The 25418-nt window shown below is 39.8% G+C and overlaps 1 protein-coding gene across 2 annotated transcripts in view; it reads left to right on the forward strand.

The window, feature by feature from the left end:
- The window catches only part of MANBA (mannosidase beta), a 58388-nt gene that overhangs the window by 8772 nt on the left and 24198 nt on the right, over window positions 1-25418 (forward strand). For both annotated transcript variants that reach the window (XM_040598619.1, XM_040598611.1), the window contains exons 2-7: window positions 8458-8552; window positions 9047-9152; window positions 11043-11213; window positions 13787-13910; window positions 16347-16522; window positions 19561-19671. In XM_040598619.1, coding sequence (XP_040454553.1) covers window positions 8485-8552; window positions 9047-9152; window positions 11043-11213; window positions 13787-13910; window positions 16347-16522; window positions 19561-19671 — 756 coding nt within the window. In that variant the 5' untranslated portion in view covers window positions 8458-8484. The remainder of the gene's footprint in view (window positions 1-8457; window positions 8553-9046; window positions 9153-11042; window positions 11214-13786; window positions 13911-16346; window positions 16523-19560; window positions 19672-25418) is intronic.

The raw sequence follows: 25418 nt of genomic DNA on the forward strand, positions 1-25418 counted from the left end.
GCAGCCCCTTCACCCCCCCAAACATCGCTCTGTCCCGGGAGCCGCCTCAACCCCTCCGGCTTTGCTGGCGTGGCTGATGCGGCAGGCAGACTTTGTTCCGCTTAGCCCCTCGAGTGGCACAGGGCTTGGTGGCTGCAGTGTCCTCAGGTGGATACCTGAGGCTACCCACGGCGGAGCAGTCCCGGGTCGGGCCAAGGATACAAGTGCAAGCCCGTGCTCTGCTGTGTGAGGCTGTGGTTCTGGCACGGAACCAAGGTGCTGACACCAGATACCTACAGTAAGCATCACCCTGTGTAAGTCAGGTTTGCCTACAATGTTGCCTCAAAAGAATGAAAAGCTAAACCCGCCCTGGTGAAGTTTGACTTGTTGATGCAAGAAATTTAGGGATTTCAGGCATTTCAGTCCATTAAAAATCCCTTTTAATACTTGCAGAGCACGTGCAACAGTTGAGATTGGATACCTGCGTGCTGCCTAAGGGGAGTGTGTTCTGAACCATGAGTATAAAACTTTCCTTTAAAAGACTAGGTACTCCTTTAACACTTCTAAGAAGCATTGCTGCTTCTAGTTACTGCTGCCTCTTTTAGTTTTTAGATTTATGAAAACACAGTGGCCGCTTTCTGGGACAAATGAACAAAACTGCTGTTTTAGGTTAGTAGCCAGGTCCCCTGATAGCAGCGTAAGCTGCTTGTCGCTTGGACCTGACGAGCTGTGGCATTAACTGGGTCGTTGTTAAAATAAGATGCCTTTTTAAAAGGAAGCATGTGGAAAGTGAAATGTGTACTTTGAACAAGGAAAAGAAATAAAACATAGTGAAGTTATCTATAAAACTGATAAATACACTTCTGTACTAGAAAATGTGAAGTACTGTCATATGTTGTCTGAGTACATCAGACATATCTATGTATTGTATTTATTGTGGTACCAATGTTGTGTTTCTCGTGAAGCATTTTAAAAATACATTTTGTATGCATACATTTTATATTTTTTGTAATTTTTATTCTCCAGATTATTTTCCTGTTCTACTCTGACTAAAGCTACAGAGGTATAAATAGAAAGTGATGCCATTTCAGGCAGGATAATTTTAGTAGTATTCTGTGTTGCCATAGGTTGGGAATCCCAGTACTAATAATAGATTCCAACGAGTGTCATTGCCAGGTAATAGAAATAGCCAACATTGGAAAAGTGAATACACTAAGCTGAGCCATGATGGTCTGTTGTTTGAACATCTGTGTGCTAAGTGACGTGACGTTTTGAACATTTAAGGTTTAAAAATAGCTTTCCTAAAGTTTTAAAAAGTGCAGTGGGCAGGTAGACTATATATGGAGAATCAGTGAAGAGAATTGTGCCAGTTTCTCCCATGCAAAAGTGCATAAGATAAACCGAACGTCTCAGATGTTTGCCTTTGCTGGGAGGTGTTGCTATAAGAAGCGTGAATAATCATTCAGGAGAAGCTGTGACCAATGCACTGACTCATGCATGCAAGATAATGACGTAATGAAAGACTCACATTTATCTACTCACATGATGTACTCTTAGGAAGTTAGAAAATGTGATTGCTAATTTAGCTGCATTGCTGTAAACTGACTTGTCATTCTAGTCATTTTAAGCAGCAGTATAATATTTGGAAATGAGGCTGCGATCATGAACTGTCATGTGCTGCCTGGGCAGAATCCCAAGCCTGCAGAGAGGCTTGAAAGCTTAGTCAGCCTGCTGGCCAGCAGCATGGGTCTTGCTAATGGATTGCCTGGCTAATTAAATCGATGATGGTTGGTTGTGGACACTTGGAACATGTTTATGTGAATACAAGCATGAACTTGCTCCAGACACGTGGTGATATGGTCGTGCCTGAACCTGCTGTAGTCTGGAAACTGTTGCTAAATTGGTAGTAGAATTAGTACACTCTGCCGAGGAGCTGAGTTAACTGAAATACTTCACTAGTGTGGTTGCTTGACCTCTGGACTGGACCCAGCTGGTGTCTGCCTAGTTCCAAGCTCAGGATGAGCCAACTTGTTTCTATGTATAGGTGTGTACAGGTAACGTAAGATCAATTTAAGCCCATTCTAAGTTTAGCAAAGCCCAGTTTATGGAAAGAAGCATTCACAGAAATATTTGCATCAGGATAACTGTATTGTTTTAAAATCACATTTTTGTTTAAAAGATAAATGGGAGAACATACCAAAATACAAGAGCAACCTCAGCAGATTTTAAATCTATCACAGATAGTGTTAAATGTAATCGATCCCTGCCACCAGTTGTTGCGTTCTGCAAAGCAGCGAACCTGTGTTGTTTGGAGGGAGTCGGTGACATAATTTGTTATTGCAGTGCATGGCTTTATGCTGCAAAGAGTGGCTCAGATGTTTGTCCTGAGGTTTCTTCATTGCAGTGAAAATGCTTATGACTAAATGTTTTCAAACGCAGCTGCCTAAAATCATACTCCTATATTCCTATTTATACAAAAGCATGCACACAGCCTGAATTTTAGAGGCATAGAGCACTGGTTGCTCTGTTTCTTCAGTGCTCATTATTTCTGGAAATCAGCCCTTTTTGGGGTTGTGTCAAGTGTAAAATTAGGAGTTTTATTACAGTTGCCTAAATACAAAACCTTTGGTCTTCGGTGTCTTTTTCATTTGCTCCTTCTGCTCTTTGCTGTGGAGTGCAAGATTTTTACTCATCCTACTGAAAATGTCACTAGACCAGCAATTGAAAAGCTTACTGCTTGTAATCAAAAGTGAAGATTGGTCTGAAAAGCTGCACCAGGAAATAGGGGAACAAAGCTGGTGGGAACTAAATTATCCTGGATAGCGAGACCCATATGTTCAGTGACCTAGTGAAATCTGTGTGCTGTTTTTCTGTGCGATTTGCAAATAGCACTGCATCCTTTGCTTCTGTGTCCTTGGGAATTTTTCATGGGTTAGCCCCCAAAACAAATTTAAAACGAATTTGGGAGGGCCTGCTCCAACAATGTAGCTTAGTGGGTATCTCATAAATGAGGGGAAGGAGGGCAGCAAGAATAAGCTGCCAGATACTAAGCCTGCAAAACGGGGCTTAGATTGCAAGAGTAGGCTGCAAGCAACTTATGTATCAGTGTGTGGTTCATTTCAAATTTAGGTCGATGCGTAAACTGTTTTTGCCCAGGGATGCTCTAGCTGATTGCATGTGTAGCCTTACTTTAATCTGCTGTGCAGGCCATGCATTTGAATTGAAAGACATCTGACACTGAGGGTTCATTACTCATCTCTCTGGATCCTCTTAGCATTTGTTCTAGAGATGTCTTTACTCTTTGGCTTATAAAATATACATTGGATGGACACATCTTTCTGAATGCACCAAATGCACGTATCTTAGAAAATGCTCTTGGGGAAGATACTTTTAAGCTTCCTACTGAAGTATTATTTTCTTCTGTGTTCAACCATCACAGTTCAAATGCTGGATTAACTATGATAGAAGCTGTAGGGGCAGGAGATAGCATCAGAGTATGTATTCAGCTGGGTTGTTTTAATAAAATTTCATTAGGACTCCATAGCTCTTAGTACTGTTTACATGTAAAATTTAAAAAAGACATGAGAAATGCACATAAACAAGTGACTTGAATAAAAGTAGTGCAAAGCTTGGGCGTAAGTGCAAACATTTTACAAACTTGCAGTGAGTCTGTGGCTAACCCTGCATCTCTGGAAAACGATTTGCAGAAACCAGATTGTCTGAAGATTTAGTTTTAAACTACTGTCAGCACAGTGTTTTCTTTCAGGCACAGTTCTGATAAGCAATATGTATCAGAGTAGGTAACTTGTGCATTAAATCTTTGTGCTAGAAATAGTTGTCTTCTAGCATGTACTGTCCAACTACTGCATGATGCTGTTTCTGCTGGCAGGTGACTCCTGTAAAATTTCTGATGAATATGGCTATTGTAGCTGGATTTTCTCATCTGCCAGCTGTTTGCATTCATAAAGAAAGGCTGTTTTGTCTTACTAACTGTCACGTTGATTTGTAAATAACTGTTATGGGGGGTCTGCAACTGTGATGCTAATATAGGGGCTGGACAACACAGCAGTTTCTGCGTTATACAACAAGGGCATGCACTTGACACAGGAGGTTACCGTGGTCTTGGTCATACTTGGATATTAAAATATATTAGAAGAGACAGAAGCTTATGTATCTCAAGTGATATTTCTGCAGTTATGGAAAGTAGTGTGTATTTTTTGTAGCTTGTTCTGCATTTGTGTAAAATATGCCGTTGTGTGTTTTCTGACACTTCATTGTAACTTAAATTTTTCAAAGCAAGCTAGGTAACAATTGCATTGGGTAGTGTATGGTTCTAACATGTTAAATGACATTCATTAATGAAATAATGTATTATTTTCCATTAAAAGATATGTGCTCTGCTGAGTTGTGTGAACATATGTGGAAGCGTTCAAATGCCTTAGTGAAACTTAGGATGAATATTAAATGGCACTCCAGTTTATCTTTCAAAAGCTTGTGAAGTTAATATAGATAAAAGTTATAGTAACCTATTAAATACAGCAGGGTATTCAGAGAGTATTAAGCAATGGGTATTAATAGCTTGTTAATTAACTTTTCAGTAGTATTTGGCTCAGTGTTCAGCTGTAACACATCTTGAGCATAAGGTGAAACTCAGTTTACTGCTTTGTTAGAGTGACTACTGAAAATGAATTACTTTAGGATGAACTTCCAAAACTCATGTTCCAAGAATACGATGCATTCATCACTACTGTTAGTTCAGCTTGACTTCAAGCTGCAAATATGTGAAACTGGGCTTCTGAAAATTGTATAAATGTCCTGACTGCTGTTGCTTGAGGTATCAATGAGTGCATGGATGTCGATAAATATCTTAACTATTTAGCTTCCAGTTTGAAGTTGGCAACAGTAAAATCATTAAACTGTAAAGCATGAAATGTCACTTGCAAGTTTTATTTTGGTAATCTGTTACATCGGCAGGATGTTCTTATGGTATACATTATCAACAGAGTTGATTTATGAGAGAAGAGGCAATTTCAAATTAGATAAGAAAAGTAGGATAAGGCAAAGGAATCTGGGTTTTGTTCCCTGTATTACATTTCATTTTATTACACGCTGTCCTCTGTCTGGATACAGCTGCCTCTGTCTAGTGTCCTTCAGGTGTTTGTGCCATGCTCCTCTGGACTCCCAGCTGGATGGGGGGCCTGAAGCCGGCCCTTCGTGGGGCCAGGGTGTGCCTGGTGCAACTCACTCCCTTGGGCTTTGAGCCTCACTTCTGATGTGTTCATGTCTCATCCATTTCCTGTTCTAACAGGAGAAGCTCTTAGCTTATATGACTCTAGCTTTTCAATATCCCCTTAAAATCATTGCAAGGAGGAGCTTCCATCTAGCTGCTTGGCAGTGCCTTCAGTTTAGTGCTGCCAGTGCATTTGAAGTCCTGCTGATGTCCTGTTACCCGAACTGGAAATTGCTTCCTTTTAATGCTATGTAGTAGGGCTTTTAACCTCATCTTAGCAGGTGATTTGCTGCTTGCTTAGAGCACTGAAGCTGGGAGCAGAGTACAAACAGGCAGGGAGCTTGAGTGGTTCAGAATTTGTTTGGTGGGACCTAAAAAGAGCTGTAGTGACTCCACCCCTCTGTGACTGGCTTCCAGGAACATGTTGAGCTAATGAATGTGAAGTATATTTAATATATGTTCAGTCTGTTTCTTACCGTCTTTCAAATGCTCCCATCCAGTTTTCTGAAATAAAACTTTCATTTTAATGTGAGCTGATTTAATGTGGGATCAAATTCTGTTTCAGATAAATCCAAACAATTTGACTTCTATAGGTACATCTTCCAGCACTCAAAACAGTTTCATTTAATAATGAAAAAGTCACAAGTGTAATCTCACAAGTGTATGGGAGAAGTAATTTTCTTTTCTTACAGAGCTTTGTCGTGGTTGTGCATTTTTCCTGAACCTTGAGAATTATCTTAAAATCATAGCTTGAACATTGCCACGTGACTGATTTTAGAAGAAGCAACATTTGTCATGCTTAAAATGACTAACCAGTATTAGCATTTAACAGCTTTTCTGTGTGATATATAAGCTGTTTTGCTAGTTATGTAGCAATGATATTAGTAAACTGTTAAGTTTTATATAAAGGTACACAAAGCTAGGAGCTTTCCCATCTAAAAAGGTGGATGGTTGCCTGTGAGGAGGAAACAGTATTTGTATGAATCAGAAGGGGCTAATTGGCACTTTCTATGACACATGTTTTAGCAGTCAGTGCATTTCTTGAAGTTAGAAGGCTTTAGACTAATACAGATGAAGAAAGCCCCTTCAGGAAAAAGGATCTGCAGTAGGCTCTAAGGAGATTTAAACAAGCAGCTCTGTAAACTGCTGTAAGAGCCCATCTGATGTAATTTCTGCCTCTGATGAAACATTCCTACACTTCTCTTTGGTGTTTGACAACCAGTTTTGTTCTTCACTAACATCTCCTTATCCATGCTTTTGTGGGAGAAACAGTGCAGCTTTCTTTATGCAGAGTCTTGATCTTTGACAAGGCACTAATGTTGGTTGTTTGACCACTAACCAAATTGGTTTTGGCTTTACAGTCTGCTGTTGATAGTGTATTTACAACTTGCATCTTATGCCTTTTGTTAAATATTTCACACATACAAGTGGCAATGATTGAAATTTAACATGCACATTTTCCAAAGCAAAACCTAAAATAAAGTATTATATGATGTTAAAGTAAGACAGTTGTTAAAAATGTGCTTAAGGACATAATGTGGGGTTTCATGCTCTCTGACATTTGATGCTTGCCTTTTCTTGTCTCAATACAGTAATCTTAATGGAGTTTCTCTTACGAGCCTAAATTTTGCATTTTAATATGCATTTATTAGCCTTATATTTTACATCTTAATAAAAGTCTGTGATATATTCCACAAAAGATTTTGCATATGAAAGTAATGGTATGGGTATCTTAAAATTCAGTCATTGTTCTGGTAAGTTTGTGATGACTTAACTTTTAGAGAGTACACTGTGTTACTAATACAGAAGTCACAGTTTTACTGAGGTGACAAGACCTTTCCTTCCCGACTCTTGTTCCCTTGTAGTAAGAAATCTGATTGACACAGCATAGCATGTAGAGGAAAGGTGACAACTTTCCCTCTATATGGGCTCAAGGAATGACATTTATGTTACTGTGGGACTCCAGAAGCGATTATGCTGCTGAGGACAGTCACTTAGATGTTATGATTTTGCTCTGCTATGTAAATAGGTTTGTGTTTATATTACAGAGCCTGACCCTATTAGTTATAAAACAAATATAAGATATGAAAAGTTTTTCAGAAGAGTTCAAATCCAGAAGTGTCATTACTATCTATACTGACTACTGAAATGGAGAGAAAAATTGAGCTTCAGCAAGGAGGAAAAAAAAAAAAAGCTGGGCAGATTTTCTTCGGCATGAATCTGGGTATTCAGGGCAGTTAGTTAGCTGTGCTGGTACTGTAGAACACTCGTATCAAAGCCAGCCTTAATGCAGCTATGCTCTTTCTTGGCTGGGTTTGAGTCATGCAGTCCAGAAGAGATTGGTCTTTGTTTTGGGAAAGCAATTCAGCTGTGCAGCTGCTGAAGAAGACTGAACTCTGAACTGACAAGGGGATGTAACACTGTAGCTTTCTGATGCCTTTTTTGTGAGGCGCAAGGTGGTGGGTTGTCAGGTCCACGTAACTGATTCGTTCAGCCTAGGTGAGGAACATTGTGACCCACCATAAGGTAATAAATACAGCATGAAGCCAAAAAAGTCAAGGACATAATTTAAACCGACTGTGCCTTTTATTCTTCCTGGGTAGGGAAAAGAATACATTCAGTATAAATGCAGCATTATTCTCAAGAGTAGTCATTTAATTTTATACAACAAGCCAAACTGTGTTGCTGCTGCTTCTTTTCCTCCCTCCCTTCCTAATAGGACAATTTCATTCAGCCTTACCACATTAAGGCTTGTTGACAAGAAGCAACTGGAGTATTTGCAATTATTTTAAACTGTAGAGATTTGTTCACTGCTGTCCCTAGAGGCCTAAAATGCTGTTTCTTTGCCTCTTAAAATCCTATTAGTCTTATTTTCTCCATCATTATGAGGGTGATCATGTTCTGTTCCTCTCTTAAGTGAGAAGCTGTCTTGATTTTTTTTTTTTTTAATTTCCAGCCCAGTCATTTATTACGTAAAACCAAATTCTGCTCCCTCTAGTTTGAGTATGAAGATTATAACAAACAGGTTTTGACCTATATAAGTAAAGTCAAGTATTACCAAAGCTTTGCTTTCATGTATTATTTCAAAGGTGAAAAGGAATATCAGAACTAACAAAATAAGATAGATTTTGCATTTGCAGACTGTCTGAAATAAGAAGTGCTCATCTGATGGATATTATGATGCATTTCATGTAGTAACACTATTACTAAGTAAGTCTTGTAATTTTCTTTTTGTTGTCTGTTATTAGGATCCATACTATAGATTTAATGACGTGATGTACAGATGGATCTCACTGGATAACTGGACTTACAGCAGGACATTCAAAACTCCATTTGACATCAGGTATGCAGTAAAGATATGTCTAAAATAGCTCTGTGCCATCTTTCATGCAGAACTGTGAGTTAATCCATCAGCTCAAAATCCGCTTAATGCTTGTGTATCTAATAAAACAAATTATGCAATAATGTGCAGCTGCAAAGCTGTTGCTAAAGAACATTTTGGTAATTGCTTTTTCCTGTCCTTTTTAACTGTTAAAAATTACTTATGAATTGCCAGTGGAGGAAGGATAATACTTAGGCTAATTGGAAACTAGTCTGTCTTATATCTGGTGGGTATGTGAACATGCTGTGTTGCAGACTCGAGCCACTTCAGCTGTCATCTTAATTTTACTATTTAAAAGTATAACATAGCCACAGTAAGTCAAACATTTTTGGAGATAGTTGAGGCAACTGCTGCTAAAGATAATGGTGATATACATTTTTATATTGTACACTTTCTGTGTGTTGTTAACCCTATGTATTATAATGTTTTTTTAATGCATATGTTATTTTCTGTAGAAAGTGGCAGAAAGTGAATTTGATTTTCGAGGGTGTAGATACAGTAGCACAGATCCTGATCAACAATGTCACTCTTGGGAGAACAGACAACATGTTCAACAGATATGTAAGTAATGTGTTTATATCTGAAGGTGCTTTTGTTTTTTCTTCAAAGCCCTTTTGTGCTGAGCACTTTCAGTGCATTCAAGTATACATAAAAATGGTTGCTTGGACACAGAAAGTGTTGACCTGAGGACTGCATGTGTAATCAGATAACTGTTAGAGAGGTCTGCTTACCTTTTCAGTAGCAACAGGATCAGATCTAGAGGTGAATGTGTCTTGTTCTAAATTAGTGGACTCATGCAAGAGGATCAATTCAGCTAATAATATAAGTCTTGCTTCTTGGGATCTGTCACAGCTCCAAGAAAACGTAAGCTTAAATCTGTTTTATTAGCTGTAAATCTACTTACTAATTGGTATTAGAATGGTTTACATGTGAATACTGAAATGAAATTGCATGTCTTGTAAAGCCTTTGTGTTTTCACTTTTTTTTATGTAGGGGTTTTGATTTTTGATACTGGGATTTTGGTAGCATTGTCTTGCATTTTTGAACTTAGCCTATGTCAGCATGAGAGTACTCATTATGGCACGATCTTGAGTGTGGCAAACCCATTCAAAACTAACTTTATAGCTTTAAAATTTAAAATTATTCTGGGTAATAGCATAAAAGACAATCCTTGCTTTCCTCTGAAAAGAATCAAAAAAGGAAAAGTTAAAGGAAGAATGTTAGTGGAATAACTGAATTACAAAGGAAATCTGGTGTCTTCATATCTCAGTGTTTACCGTTCTGGCAGGTTTTATTGCAGAGGTACTGGCCTGAGACAGAGCTAGATTCTGCCACCTGGGTCTGTGTGACCTAGGACAAATCACTTAGTTTCTCTGTGACTTAATTTTGCCATCAGTGAAATGAGCAATTTCACAGAGCTTTTATGAAATTGTAATGATTTACGATTTGGGGAGTATCTAAAGGATTACCAGTAGCAGGCTCTGTAGAATTGGGAAGTGATATTATTTTACCCTTACTTCTGCAACTTTATTCTGTCTCAGTTTGTAACAGTTCATAAAATTGCCTTCACTGTAAAACCAGTGTGTACTGTATTAGATTGAGTCTAGGATTACTGTTCTGCTTTGTTCACCTGTTCCACGTGGCAACAAGTTCTTCAGGAAGGACACTGAAGGCTCTCTCTGGGGGGGATGCTCTTTGCTTTGTAATTTTCTACTGTATGCTACAGACATAAGTGATGCTAGCTGAGCTGCTCACAAGTTGAAAGAATTGCCAAGACTTGACTTGTCACAGATGAACACTGTGAAGAAGAAATGGCTATTAAACGTTGGAACCATATTATCTTGATAGCACAGGATAATTCTGAAACCAAACATTTATCCTTCTATCCAGCCATACTGAAAGAAATTTTGTTATCCAGTGAGGAACCCCGCAAATGCTTCATTTGGTGCTGGCATAGAATGTGTTCCTGTACATTTTGGGGGTGAGAATGCAGGTGGCATGAAATACAGCTTTACAGCATTCACGTGAAAGGCAGCTCAGTGCTTTGTGGTAGGTAAACTGGCAGCACAGTGTGAGTTGGTAGGACACCCGTATAGACCAGCTTTCTGAGTTGGAACAGGGTGTCTTTCTAAAGATGCAAATGGGTTCTGAATGAGGAAGGAAGGTAAAGATTCTCTTGCTGTCATTATCCTTCAATCACATCTGTTTGCAAGCAGAGTGCTGCACCCTGCAATGGGCACTCAATAAGGGGAAAGCGGTTTGCCCAGAAACACCTCCTTGTATCTACAATGTTACTGTGTATTTTCTTTTTTCAGCTTTAGTAGCTTTTCTTTTCCTTTAAAACCAGAGTCTGTTGATACCTTTGAATAATGTATGTATGATATTAAAATAACATATTAAAAATAATATATGTCAGCACTGTAATGATTTTGTTCTGTTTTCTTGACCTAGAGCTTTGATATTACCAGTGTGATCAAGGAGGTCAATTTTATTGAAGTCCGTTTCTTATCAGCCGTTTCATATGCAGCAGAGCAGAGCAGATGTCACAAAGTGTACAGCATCCCCCCGGCATGCCCTCCACCTGTGCAGAAAGGAGAGTGCCATGCTAATTTCATCAGAAAGGTAGGGCCAAAATTGTCTGTCTCTGGCTTCAGGCTTGGAACGAGGAATGCACCATGTGCTGTCCTTACAGATGTATTCTGAAACCTGCAATGTCATTTTATAAGTAGGGCATATTTTTCATAGCAGCTTCCTCCTCCTGTCCCCCCTGGAAACCTGTTATCTAGCATGTTGATAATACAGGAGGCATAAGAAGGCCAGGCTTCATATCTAGGTGATAGGAATGTTTAAAAGGCTGTTTTCATGAAGGAGTCAGGAAGGAGACTTGCTGCTAGGGGAGTAAGATAGCATTGGGAAACAAGTACTTGTTACATTTTGATCCACTGGGTGGGTTTAGCAATGCATGCTGAAAGCAGAGTTTGCTGTTGCAAATTCTAGTGTATATTATTGCCAAGGCTGTAGAAATCTCAGCCAAGCAGCTTTGTGAGCGTTTGTTATTGCTCATGCGCTGGGCTGTTTATACTGGGCAGTTCTGGCATGTCCTGAGAAGTGTTATCTAACAGAGGACCTGTTCTTATCTTATTACGGTGTTGTGAATATTTAGTGAAAACAAAAACGTAAATATCCAATGAATGAAGCACAGAAACTGATTTAAGACATGGCTTCATTGCTGTTAAAACTTATTCATGGCAAACTATCATTTGAGTAGCATCTCAAGTATTTCTGATAGCCTTGCAGCAGCTAGAGACAATGGCTAGATGATCTTACTTTGGAATTTCTCATTTTGTGTGGGTTTGTCTCCATTTAAATGCCTTTCTTGTTAATTATTTTAAATCTTTTTAATAAAGTCTTTTCAGAGCCTCCTCTAAAAATTACTAGAATTCTGTTAATTTAAAGCTGGATGTAATTTCCTTTAAATCTGTTAATGGAAACATGGACTCCATGTTGTCCTGAGAAGGTCCTTCAGGATTAAGATATTGTCTTTATTACTAGTAGCTGCTGCTTTTATTTTCACTACTTCCTAAAAAGTTGAGTCCGCTGTTTCTTAGAAATCAGTGCAGGGAGGAGCTTGGAAGGAAGAAGGCACTTGAACAATTGTAGTCTTATTTATAGAGCAAAAATGGCCAGGAATGATTTTATTCTCTACTGAACTATACCTTTAAATTTGTACGAAAGTACCCTAGTGCTTTTCCTCAAAGGAGTTGTTAGACTGTGCTTGGAAGCTGCTCCAGACATTTCCAGAAACATTTTTAGTTCCAAGTATATGGCAACAGCAGCAGCAATGTCACATTTAAAAGTAAACAAACATACTAGGACATTGCGAAGGTAAGCTGGCTGTTTACCATCCTAAAGTAACAGAGAGCTGTTCACATGTTTGAGGTTCAGTGTTAGGTGCAGTAAACGTATTAAATCTTAATAGGAATTTATGGCAACAGGCAAGCCTCTCACTGGTCATGGACTTCTGTGATACAAGTGTATTGTTCATATGACATACTATTTTTGATAGCAGTCTCTGCAATATTATTAGTGAAACCTGACAGTCTGACAGTGCTTATTTGTTTATTTTTTATAAAGGGAAAATTACTCTAAGAATGTGTTGTCCCTGTTTTTACACTTGAAATAGGTACGGTGCTTGCTTCCTGGAAGGCTCTTTTGCAACTTGATAGGCAGGCAGGCAGGCAGGCTGACTCCAGCGATGCAAGGGATAGGCCAGAATTGTGCAGTGTGGTTTGCCAAAATTAGTATGCCTCGGCTGTAAGTTATTAGTCTCTAAATTTAGAACTGTAGGTCACTGTACAAGACTTTGAGGAGATCTATTGTATTTGCTTTGGGGGCTGGGGTTGTGTGAAGCTTGGAGGGCAGCTGAATAGATGTCTTCAAGGGATTTGTTAACTGGAGGTCTGACCAGGTTTGAAAACAGTGAAATGGAAGGCAGTGTAGGTATTGCTCTGCTTGACCAGCATTTTAGATTTCTGACAGTTATTCTGATGTTAGAACCAGAACTAAGCTATTTCTCAACCATGTTTTTGTTCCCTTTGTTTTTGTATGAGAACCATAAAAAGGGGAGAAACAGCGAACATGACTGAACTACACAAATGCGCCAGACATAGGCATCTCTTTCTTTGTACTAATCTGTCATGTTACAACAAAAATAGGAGAAAATTATTTCAGATATACCCATGATTTTTAATTTGATACAGTCCCTTTAAATACTTTAACATTTGTGACTGTCAGTTTTCTGCTTACTTTGTGTTTTAGGTATACAGTTAAATATTAACATTACAAACTAAGTTAATTCAGAGCTGAATTGAGAGTAACCTGCTGGCTTGGTTTTTTGATCTTTACTGGTTTTTAAGTGGTGGGCTAGCTAGTGTTTTGCTCTCTCACTAATATAAAATTTTGCTGTACATGGATGTTTAGTCCAGAATTTTATTTTTTATATAAGTAGCAGCAGAGTTCTGGCCAAGAAATAAGAGAAGAAATACTGTAGACTTATGGGTTTCTGGAAATTGAAAAAGTTCTTTCAGTGCATGGCAATATTTTATTTCTAGATAGCAAATAATTTTTATTTCTGGCACAGCATCAATGTCTGTGTGAAAAACAGGCAATTGTAACATAATCATTCTGTATTCCAGGAGCAGTGTTCATTTAGTTGGGACTGGGGCCCTTCTTTTCCCACTCAAGGTATCTGGAAAGATGTTCGGATTGAGGCCTATAACTATTATCACCTGATTTACTTTTCTTTGACTTCTTTCTTTGGTAAGTCTACTTTGTGACTACTTTTTGTTGTTGTTTCAGCTTTGGAATACAAATAATTTTATTGTTAAGCTCAATTAATTTATCAGTTCAGCAAAAGTTCTATTGTTTTATTATGACTTTGTGTGTAGTTCTTACCACAGCCCACCCTTTTAGGTATTGAAACAGTACTTAAGTACAAACAATAATGATTAATAATGCTAGAATTCATAATCTATTTTTGCCCGAAGATTCCTGAATAACTGCAGAAATATAAATAGTATAGCACAGGTTTGCCCTTGTTCCTCCTGTTTTGAAAAATTTCTTTTCTATTGGTATGTGTTTTCACCAAGACTTACAAGATACATGCCTCACCTCCGTTTAAAATGAAGGCAAAGCTGCTATGGGAATTCAGTTTTGTGTTGGGAAGACAAGTACACAGTGAGCAGAGTTTCAAGAGTGCGAAGTTTTCAGGACACAACGCAAAGTGTGAAAGAGAAAAGCAGTGGTGCTATGCTAGGGTAATTTGTTAAGGCTGCAATTTGAGAGGATAGCCTCCTGCATTTCAACTACCTAACCTACCAAACCGGTTTCCTCCCTTGACGTGGTCTTTGATTTTCCTCTTCTTTGTCCTGAAGATCATTGCAGCTAAGCAAAAGTGGTTATTTTTCTGTTGAAACTTTCTGTAAATGGTAATAGGCCCCATTGTAGACCACCCGCATGCTTTCTTTCACTGCCTGTTGAGCCCAGTCTTCAGTGTAGTAAAGGCTAGTACATGAGTCCTCTGCACTGGGTTGAATTTCAGCCCTTGGGAAGAGAGTTGTTGTGTATGAATAAAAGAGGAAGACGTCACTCCCTGGCTGCTTTTAAAGCTTCCTAAAATAGCTGCAGGTCTTAGCTAGAATTAACGTGACTGGAATTTCCATGGAAAGCCCCAGCACAGACTCTTGTGTGCCCTGTGAAATTTAGTTCCAGTAAAAGTATTTTCTGTTCCTTCCCACATTCCCACAACTCCACCTTCTGGTAGGTAAAGTCTTGCTCTCTGGGTAAGTGGAGAGAGCAAACATCTTTCATTCAGCAGAGGATGGTTTGGAAGCAGAGCTAAAGCTTATTAGCATTCAAACATAATAACATTTGAAAAATAAAGAGCAAATGACCAACTTGAATTTAAGCTGCCTATGCAGTTATATTGCTCATCAGATTTGGTGTCATAGCCTTTTGACCACTGAGTCTGTAACAAAAGATTCATTGTTCTTGATTTGTGTGCCTAGATCCTGCAGTTCATGCATGTAAGAGTGGGTAGGAGTTTCTATGTACCCTTGGAGGGGAGGGAAAACACACTGTAATGGCTGACACTTGTGGGGTGGGTGCTTTTTTTAACACCTTCAACACCTATCAAAATTGGTCTTCCCTGGATAATGCTGGGTGTAAATAGAAACTTGGGAACACGTTCAGTGCTCTTCATTCTACAAAAGACAACAAAAATGACACCAGGGCTGAATGTAATTCTTTGTTTTTGGAGGAAGCTCTCTTTCTCTCCTGGAGAAAGGAGAGCTAGAATATATACATGAAAAGAGAAAGTAAGTGGTTAGTAGCTTGTGTATACAAAATATGTATTAGTTCAAGTTTTCCTTGTTTTCTGTTTTATTTGCTTTTGCTTGAATGTTCATCTGTAATATTTGAAGTATAGGATTAATTAGGCTGTGTTTGTAGACAGGTAATTTAATTGCTGAAGTAAGTGGGAAATTTACACATTAATCTTGAGTACCCTTGACCCTGTCTTGCCTTATTCAGTAAGTCCTGTAAAGGAGAGGAATGTCTGAGGTAACGATAGAGAGATCTCACAGAAATCATTAACTTGTTTCCTCCAACACACTTCAGTGGCAAAAGGGTCATAAAGATACCGTCAAGTCTAGACACAGTGGGCCCAATTCATCCCCAGCATAACTCCATTCATTTTGTCTAGTGACTCTGGGATGAATTCAGCTCATTTTCTGTTAATACTGGTTTTGTTTCATTGACAAAAGTGATTGTACTGCCTTGTGATTACGATCTTTCCCAAAGAGTACCATATTCATACAAGTGCTGACTAAAAGCAAATATAATGTCTATGGGAGTTGGTGGGGGAAAAAGTCCTTCCTAATGAAGTGACTGGTGTCACAGTCTCTGACTTCTGTACAGAATTCTGAAAACCCCCTGGATGGCTGTTCAATGAAGAAAAGAGAGTTATAAAACATAAATCATATTGCATAGTTGTCTTCGAAGTCAGCAAATGGAAGCACAGGTATCAAATGCAGTGAACAAGAAGATCAACCTTGTAGGTCTGGTTCAAACACAGCCTGAAAATTGTTACATTTAGTCTGAGGTGTTTGAATTGTTTCTCTGATGAGACATCGTGTTAACTAATAGGTATATAAACACAGTTCCTGAATTCCCGTTTTTTTCTTCCCCTTCACTTAGTAAAGAGTGCTCAGCAGTGGAGTCTTGAAATCGAGTCTATTTTTGATGTAGTCAGCTCCAAGCCAATTGCAGGTCTTGTGACTGTGAACATTCCAAAACTGCAAACGCAGCAAACGTTCAGTGTGAGGCTTCAACCTGGAGAAGGCAGCATTGTGCTGCTTGTAAACATCAACAAGGTAAGGAAGTGTGTGTGTAACCCTAGCCTACTGCAAGATGTTTCCCCTGGTTTCCAATGTGTCTTTCGACCTTCATGTCAGTTTTAGGCCTCCCTCCCCTTCCTTACTGTATTCCAGACTTTAACAGCATTTCTGAACCTCTTACAGGATAGGACAATAGTTCTTTTCCTCTCTAAAAATTGATGTCTGTGGGGCTACATAGCTCAGTATCAAAAAGATGATGAAGTTTTTCTCTTACTGCAAAACAAAAAGACCACATCATCACTGGCCACTGTTAAATGAACTATTTAGGTAGATAACCTATGGATACCCTGTGTCACTTCACGTAACTGGCAGCAGGTATCTTGTCTGTGATATTTTTTATTGGACTGACTGGGGCTAGAGTGTACTGCAGTATACATGGTTCTCCCAGTAAAGAGAGGAAACATTCCTCAAGTCTCTCAATAGATAATTTTACAGGGAAATAAAAGCAAAAGAGCCCTATGAAGAACTTGTCTGGCAGTAAGGTTGGTAGAAATTCTGTGCAGCAGTACTTCCTTATGTTGGCTTGTAGTCCCTTGGGTAGGCAAAACTCAGGAGATATTTTAGAAAAGTAATGGATGCTCTGATGAGGAGATAACTCAATTGAAATCTGATGAATGTGGTATACATCCCAGTGACGAAAGAGGAATTGGTCTGCTTACCTTCACAGGATGTTGGGAAACTATCTAGTGGCAGACTTAATTCACCAGCATTATTTAACTCCTATAGACTTTGGTTTGTTGGTGGTTTTTTTAGAACCTGTTGAGTTTTACCACACAAGCATAATTAAGAAAAGATACAGGCTTGAGAGATGAAGAAAATCGGTCTGTCTGTTCTAGCTGACAAATAGGTAGGTGTCTTGAGTTAGGCAGTAAGCCTAGTGTGGCAAAAAGAACCATGAACTTCGTCTTGGCTTCTTGCTCAGAGATCAGGGCCTTAGAGCTGACTGCAGAACTGAACCTGACAGTGGCGGGCACAGGCGGGCAGGGTGGAAGCCCTGGCAGATACAGCAGCAGCCACAGCTGATGGTGTCCTCCACTGGAGCCAATGCCGTCTGCTTTACTGTCACAGGGCATGGTTAGATTTGTGAGTGAGCAATGTGCTGTAAGCAGGAATTTGGGGCTTCTGACAGTTAATAACATTTGAAGGTCTGCCCTCAAACCTTGGAATATTTTACTGGCTCGCTGATTTTCTCCATTGTTGTGTAACTCTGCATTTGTATCCCCAGCCTGAATGCATTTTATGCATGTATTCTCAAGTTCTCTTGTCAGTTGTTGGAGTGGAGAAAAAGCATGCATTAAAGGCAGGCAGGGTATTTATGTTCTAGCATGCACACTCAGTGACTTGTGTGCTTGTGTGCCTTGTTTTATTTTGGCACGAAAGCATACAAACATAAGATTTTTGTTACTGTTGTCATCTGACATGCAAGTTGCATGAGCAATTAAAAATACCCAGTTTCATTTAAAACAATCATTAGTCTCTGCTTAACCTTTTCAGGGACTACATTAAGCAGGAACTGCAATAGGAAACTTCAAAAATTACTTTGGTTTATTTAATAGCTCCCCCACCCTCAGAACAATTCTGTTAGGGGAGTATGACTGCAAGTTTGTGAGGGAGCACTTCCTTCAGAGCAGAAGCAACAGTGTTTTATATATTCTTTGTACACAAAAGGCTTTGCTGCATGAATTCACATCAGCTGATTTTACGAGAAGCCCTGCAATGTGTTCTCATGTATTGATGACCTTAACGGAGCCCTTACTCTGTATGACAGACTTGTGTGGTGCATGTTAAATAGTGAGATCTTACCAGAAGTTTATTTCTCGTTGACAGTTCATTGCAGATTATGTTGCAAAGTCAGTAGGTGCAAATTTGAGTGGTGCTTATCACTGGAGATGCATAGCAGTCTTCCTGCAGTTGCCACACAAAGTGCTGTGTTGCCAACATGACAGCATTTGCTTATCAGCTAATGGTGAGCATGGGGGTGACATCATTAGTGGCCAATGAGACACTCCAGCCGTGCCAGGCGGCTGTGAACACTCCCTTGTTGTTGAGGCACACGCTGATTTTGTGCAACACAGAGATTAATACTTCTGCACAAGCAGTTATGAAAATTCTGTGATGGGGAAGCTGAAATGTTAGTAGATGCATTCATGACTGTATCCAAGTATGGCTACAGCAAAACATATTGTTGGGTTGCTCTCTGGCTGCATTTTATTTGAAAAGATTGAGGCACTCCTTACGTGACTCTATTCAGTGCTGATCCCTCCATTGTTTGGTTGCATGCATTATTGCTTTCCTTTCACGATTTTTGTGTTGTGCACTCAACTGGCAAATGTTGGCAATAGGATTGAGCAGCAGAAGTAGGCTGTTGGGATGAAGATACAAATATTACTCTGTGACTAGGAAAATGAGAAAATTAAATCATTCTGTCATCCTGGAGGTATTTTTTTTTATGTTTGTAAAAATTATGGAGTACTAATAATTAGGAAGCACAGAGAAAAAGCAGAAAATACTGAAAAGAAAGAATGAAACTTATAATTTGACTTAAAAGCTTGACGTAAGTGAAGCAGTCAGTATGGTCACATATTACCAGAGTCACAACTGAGTGTCACCTCCGTATTGAATGTTGCATGTGATAGGTAAAAGGGGCATGATCCAGAGCCTAGTGAACAATGTCTGCTCCTGGCAGATATTTGAGTTTTGGAGGAATATTCTGTCAATGTACCTCAGCAAGGGGTAGCAGTTACATGTGCGGATGCAGGTGTATTCTTGCTCATGGCCTATTGTGCACAAGATGAAGTGATAGCCTGAACTTCAGTAGAAGAAATCATTCTTCTGTCTTTAAATAATTTTCACCTCAGAGTTTCAGCTGAAGAGATCCCAGTTACCATGGCTCAGCTGAGGAACAAAACCTCATTAGACCTGTGGTAATTCACTCAAAGATGTCTAAGCCCTTAGGTGCATTTTTTGCTGCTTTTTATATCCATTGCTCTGACTTTCCTTCTTGTACATTCCAGAGTTCTACAGTGGAGGCTTGGTGGCCAAATGGACATGGAAAGCAAACTGGATACAACATGACAACAACTTTCATCATGGAGGCAGGATACCAGATTGAGAAATTTTCAAAGGTGGGCCCTTCATCTTGATTACAGCAGGCATTGAACTGCTGCTTTTAGGACATCTGCTCTGCATGGCAGGTTATCTAGATAGAGCTCTTAAATATTTTGGTGGATTCTAATGTGCATGTGAAAATGCTAATGAGAAACGAGGTATTTTTTATGTCACAGTGTATGTTTACCTGTTTTCTGGTAGCCTTAGCATGTAAGGATGTCTTTACTTGCATTGAGACTGGAAGATGGCTTACAGTTAGTTGGAAACCTCAGAAAGGAAAAGATGTTTACTTTTAAAGTTTTCTATCTCATGAAAAAAATGCACTTTTAAACTTGATATATTATGCTGATGGTTTTGTAGCATGCACCAAAAACCTCCTTAGATTGCTGTAAATTATGTGAAGGTTTATTATTGAGATTTTTCTTGTTAATTCAGTTTTTAAAAAATTTGTGGGATAGACACGTTCCTAAAAAGCTAACATACATTCATTTATTAGAATCTGATAAATGTGCTTGAGGTTTAAGAAGAGGTAATGTCTTAAATATGACCATGAAAATAATATTCAGGGATATTTGCATAAGGGTTCCTGCAACACACTGGCTGTATAACTGTTTGGATTTACTAAGAAACCTAGAAGAGGTGATTTTCAATTGTCCATTGAAAAAAAAAATCATACAGTTAAACTGGGCTCCTTATGCTATCAACGTGTGGAAACAACCAAGTAAATTTTAACATTTATTAGGTGGTTCTGATGTGTATTGCTTCACTAAAAACAAATCTGGTCACCAGGCATCTAAAACTTCTATTCACTGTAACATTTGTGTGTGTGAAAAAGCCTGTGAATAGCAGTAGCTTCTGGAGTCTTAGTCTTTATAGGGCTAGCCATTAGTTTGATTATGAAATAATAATAATTCCTCTTTTCTATTATTGACAATTTAATTTTTAAATAATTTAAAACCCACACCAAATAAACTTGGCATATTATGCTTGGAAAAACTGGTTATAGGAAATATGGAGGTAAAGCCTGTAAAAAGGAAAATTTTGGTGTTACTGTGTGAAAACTGCACAATGATAGGAAAGTTAATTGATTCCACTTGGGTAGCTGTGTCTCAGGATATTTCATAAAGCCCTGTGGCATATTATCATAGGGACTTTATGATCTATAAAAGAGACTCAGAAACCCTTTTTTCTCCATAAGGGGAAAGAGAGGGGAAAAAACCCAAATGCACCACATAGTGGGCATTATAATTTAACCAGCATAAGAAGCCTTTACAGATTCATAGTGTAAAGTCTAGTCTTCCTTCATGCGTTCTCTGAAGCTTCTTGGATTCTGACAGACACACCCACCCACCCACCACCCCCTGCCCTGAGCTGTATGAGTGGAAAAATTCTCCATATGCAGTTTTTTCATGTTCTAACACAATTTGCTCTCTTGTCGGCAAGACTGAATAGCAACATTCATCTGGCTTAATAAAGAACTTTGAGTAGTTCAGGAGATACAATCAGGGATAAATGTTCCTGAAAGTTGTTCTGTTGTCAGTTCTGTTGTCCACCTAGTACTGTATTCAGGTGGAATACATTTCCCACCCCCACCCCTCTTTTTAAAAAGAAAAAAACCAGGGGTGAGACATTTCACAAGTGGTTTGTCCCCATATGAGTATCTACATAACTTTGAACAGGCAAAAACTAAAGGGCAAGAACTGTGTATGTGAGAAGACACAGCTTTGTCTTCTGTCAGATTCAGCTACCCTTAGCTTGAGCTACTCTCTGGTTTCTGATATTTTAGAGTACTCTCCAAAGCATTAACTAATCCTTTGGGAAAATTTCCGGGTAGCCCCCTAGTATGTACTTGGAGGAGCTCTAGAGCTCTAGCCAGCTGTGCTGGGAAACCTCTTTGGCTGAGGGAAGTACCTACTTGCACCTGTTGAGAGCAGCAGAGAAACAAAACAGAGTAAAGCCAACATCCAGGACAGGGTTAGTTTTGTTTTTGTTTTGTTTTTCTATTTGAATACTTCGGTTAGAGTTTGTTTCTCAGAGTAATGTGAAACAAAGTCATAGCCAGATACTACCGCAGAATGAAATTGGTTTTCTAGAGGGAGTGTCTATCCAGTCCTTTTTGCTGTTGATAAGTTGTTTTTCTTGCCATGCCTACATCAAGGAATTTATTACCTCTTTCATTGCCTCGTGGGGCATTTGTTTGCTTTTTCGATTCTGCTTCTCCATCTTTCTGTATGCTTATTTCTTCAACACTGTACTGAGTTTCTTATTTCATGAGGCTATTTTAGTACTTGGAAGATCTTAACCTCTAGTTACCTTTCCCTCCTTCCCCCTACATCCTCTTTTCCCCATAGGCCTTTTAGCATGACTTCCAGAAGTCTTTCCCTTTGGCTTTGTAGTTTTCACACCGCTTTCATGCTGTGTGCTAATTTGTTAGGTCACTGGGGCGTTCTGTGATCTTACTTCAGCTCTAGGCATCTTCATCCTTACGACTTCTTATACTGCTAAATCTGGGAATGCCAAATATGATCCACACGTCACTTAACTGGGTACAAAGCCTTTGTATATGACTTAAAAAGACAGGTATCTGTTTCTTAATTTTGCACAGAATCAGCTGATTGGTCTGTGGTGGCTAGAGAGCATCTTCTGTGTTGCTCCAACAAGACTGGGAGAAACATTCAGTCCTCAGGCAGCAAGATCTATCAGACAGATTTCAAGGTGGCAAAGGTCTTTGTAGCCAGAAAGGCATGTAAACAAACATGCCAGATGCTAGTTGTCTCCCCTTGCCCTTCTTTTACCCCACAAGGCAGAAGGAAGCTGCTGTAGGAACAGGAAGAGGTGCTGTGTTAGTGGGAGAGGGTGGGGGGCTGGGCTCTGACCCGAGGGAGCAATGGAGTGGGAACACAAGGCACCAAACCCTGGAGGCCTGGGAATGTGATATGACGCTGAGGAGCTTTTCCTCTTGCTCCTGCTGCATGGGTGGTCCTGGCTGGGTGTTTCAGCCTCTCAGATTGCTTCAGATTTGGCCAGTTGCATGACTTCCACTTGAGCATGAATAAACCAGTATCACATTACTGCTGTTAGTAATATAAATACTCCACTACAAATGCATTCTGAGACAGTCCCAGTCTGCCTGATGACATCTGTTAAGAGGACCTCCCAAATACTTTGGGAGCCCCAGCTATAAATCCCATTCCCTTTTGTGTCACAAAAGAGAGCTATGCTGGAGACTGAGGAGTGTTTCTCCAAGTAATTGAATTCACTGAAGGAAGATCAGAACTTTTTTGGTAGTGTAATACTCATAATGTAGTTTTTCTTTTGTAGTCTTCAGTAGTTAGGGCAGCTGTGAAAGTTGTATGAAATACTGACTATTTTTTTGATTCAACTTCTCATGTTAAGATAAGTCTGCAGAATTCTAGGAATGGGTGGAAGACTCTTGTCCTAAAACTAAGTTCATCGTGCTGGTCTATATTCAACCAACCCAGTTTGTGATGGGATCACAGTAGAAAAAAGGAAGGGCATGCTGTCCACAGTACATGTATGTGCACAGAAATACTGGACAGGGAGTCTGAAATGTCTCCTCAGTGGTCTGACTTTGTAGTTTTTCTCTAGCTAGGAATGTCTTTAGTGGTACAGATGCTGAGCCCCACTTGCCACTAATCCACTATTGCTGCTGGGGCAAGACTGTAAAACACTACAGGACCTGGGGCAAGTTCTGGGTTTTTTTTCATTCAGTTTCTGTGTTTTGGTCATTGCTGTGATGCAGAGAGGTTTAGTTTGAGGTCAGTGATCTGCAGCCTCCAATCATGCAACTGGTTTCTCATGTGCATTATCACTGTCTAGGTGTTTCATTAATAATTGTCCAGTTGACTAAGAAGCACCAAAGAGGATGCAAAAAATGCTGTGATTTTCTTTGGCATCTCTACCACCAGAAATAATTTTCTGTCTATCCATATGTTTTTTGATAAGTTGAAAGTTTAAGAAAACAGTCCCACAGTGGGATTAGTAATTTCCAATTTGAACTTCAGCCTTGTTGGGTGTGTGAAATACAGAATTACATTTTATCTTAAAGACACTTAACTAGGTAAATTTTAGCCTGATTTACTGATATGTACTTGTCTCAATTGTAGCTTGTGGCAGAGAGAACAGGCTGTACTCTATAATCTGACTTTTTTGAAAGGTGTAGCAAATAGTCATCTGAGGGAGGAGTGGTTGCTGTCTTAGGGGTAGTCTAGAAAAAACGAGGTTCCTGCCTTCCTGACCCAAACTTGTTCTTTGGTGCGAGTTGGCTGAAATTTACTATTAGCTTTCCTTTGCTTTATTTAATTTCAGACTTATCTCCCTATGACAATGAACAACAAGTACCAGAAAAAAAAAGAGCTTTCTTTCTGGCCTAGATAAGTCAAACTGGAACAACGGTGGGAGTGTTGATCTATCTGCTTGAGGCTAGAAACATTCTACAGAGGGTTGTGAACTGCTGGATTGGTGGGCCAAGGCCAGTTGTATGAGTTTCAATGAGGAGAAGTACCGGGTCCTGCACTTGGGTCACACCAACCCCACACAGCGCTACAGGCTTGGGGCAGAGCGGCTGGAAAGCTGCCTGGGGGAAAAGGACCTGGGGGTGCTGGCTGACAGCCGGCTGAACATGAGCCAGCAGTGTGCCCAGGTGGCCAAGGTGGCCAATAGCATCCTGGCTTGTATCCAAAACAGGGTGGCCAGCAGGACTAGGGAAGTGATTGTCCCTCTACACTTGGCACTGGTGAGGCTGCACCTTGAATCCCGTGTTCAGTTTTGGGCCCCTCACTGCAAGAGGGACACTGAGGTGCTGCAGCGTGTCCAGAGACGGGCAGTGGTGTTGGGGAAGGTTCTGGAGCACAGGTCTTATGAGGAGCAGCTGAGGGAACTGGGGTGGTTTAGCCTGGAGAAAAGGAAGCTCAGGGGAGACCTTATTGCTCTCTACAACTACCTGAAAGGAGGTTGTAGCAAGGTGGGTGTCGGTGTCTTCTCCCAAGTAACAAGTGATAGGACAAGAGGAAATGGCCTCAAGTTGTGCCAGGGGAGGTTTAGGTTGGATGTTAAGAAAAGTTTCTTCACTGAACGGGTTGTCAAGCATCGGAACAGGCTGTCCAGGAAGGTGGTGGAACCGCCATCCCTGGAGGCGTTTAAAAAATGTGTAGGTGTGGTATTTAGGGACATGTTGTAGTGGTGGATTTGGCAGTTCTGGGTGGACGGTTGGGCTTGATGATCTTAAAGGTCTTTTCCAACCTAAATTATTCTATGATTCTATTCCATGATTCTGTAAGGATGCAGAAGTCTGAAGTCTCCCCAAAAGAGCTGTTTTCTAGAGCACTTTGCAGCTGCACAGGAGCCTAACATGGCAGCTGTTCCACATCTACTCCATGGCAGGTGGGGAAGACACCTCTACAAATAAGGGGTCAGTGTTATTGCAGTCCACTAACTGCTCTCTCATGGCTGCAGAGTTGACTGTTTTATGCCAGTGCAATCAGCATACCCCTCAGCAGCATTGTTGCTTTGACTGAAGTCAAGTCTCAGAAAATGTCCAGAATGATTTCTTGAGAACTCTTCTTCCACCTGCGGCAGGAAGGAGTGTTTTCTTGTTTCAGCATCTGCAGTATGCAGTACCAGATATTAGGCTGAAAGAGCAGTTGTAAAAGTTTGGCTTCTGCTAGAGATGTGCTTTTAACTGGAGTGACCTTTAATACCTTACAGAGCAAGTGGTTATTTAGCTGAACTGGTTCCTCTGAAA

The sequence above is a fragment of the Falco naumanni genome, chromosome 1 (assembly GCF_017639655.2).
Source record: "Falco naumanni isolate bFalNau1 chromosome 1, bFalNau1.pat, whole genome shotgun sequence".
Classification (NCBI taxonomy): Eukaryota; Metazoa; Chordata; class Aves; order Falconiformes; family Falconidae; genus Falco; species Falco naumanni.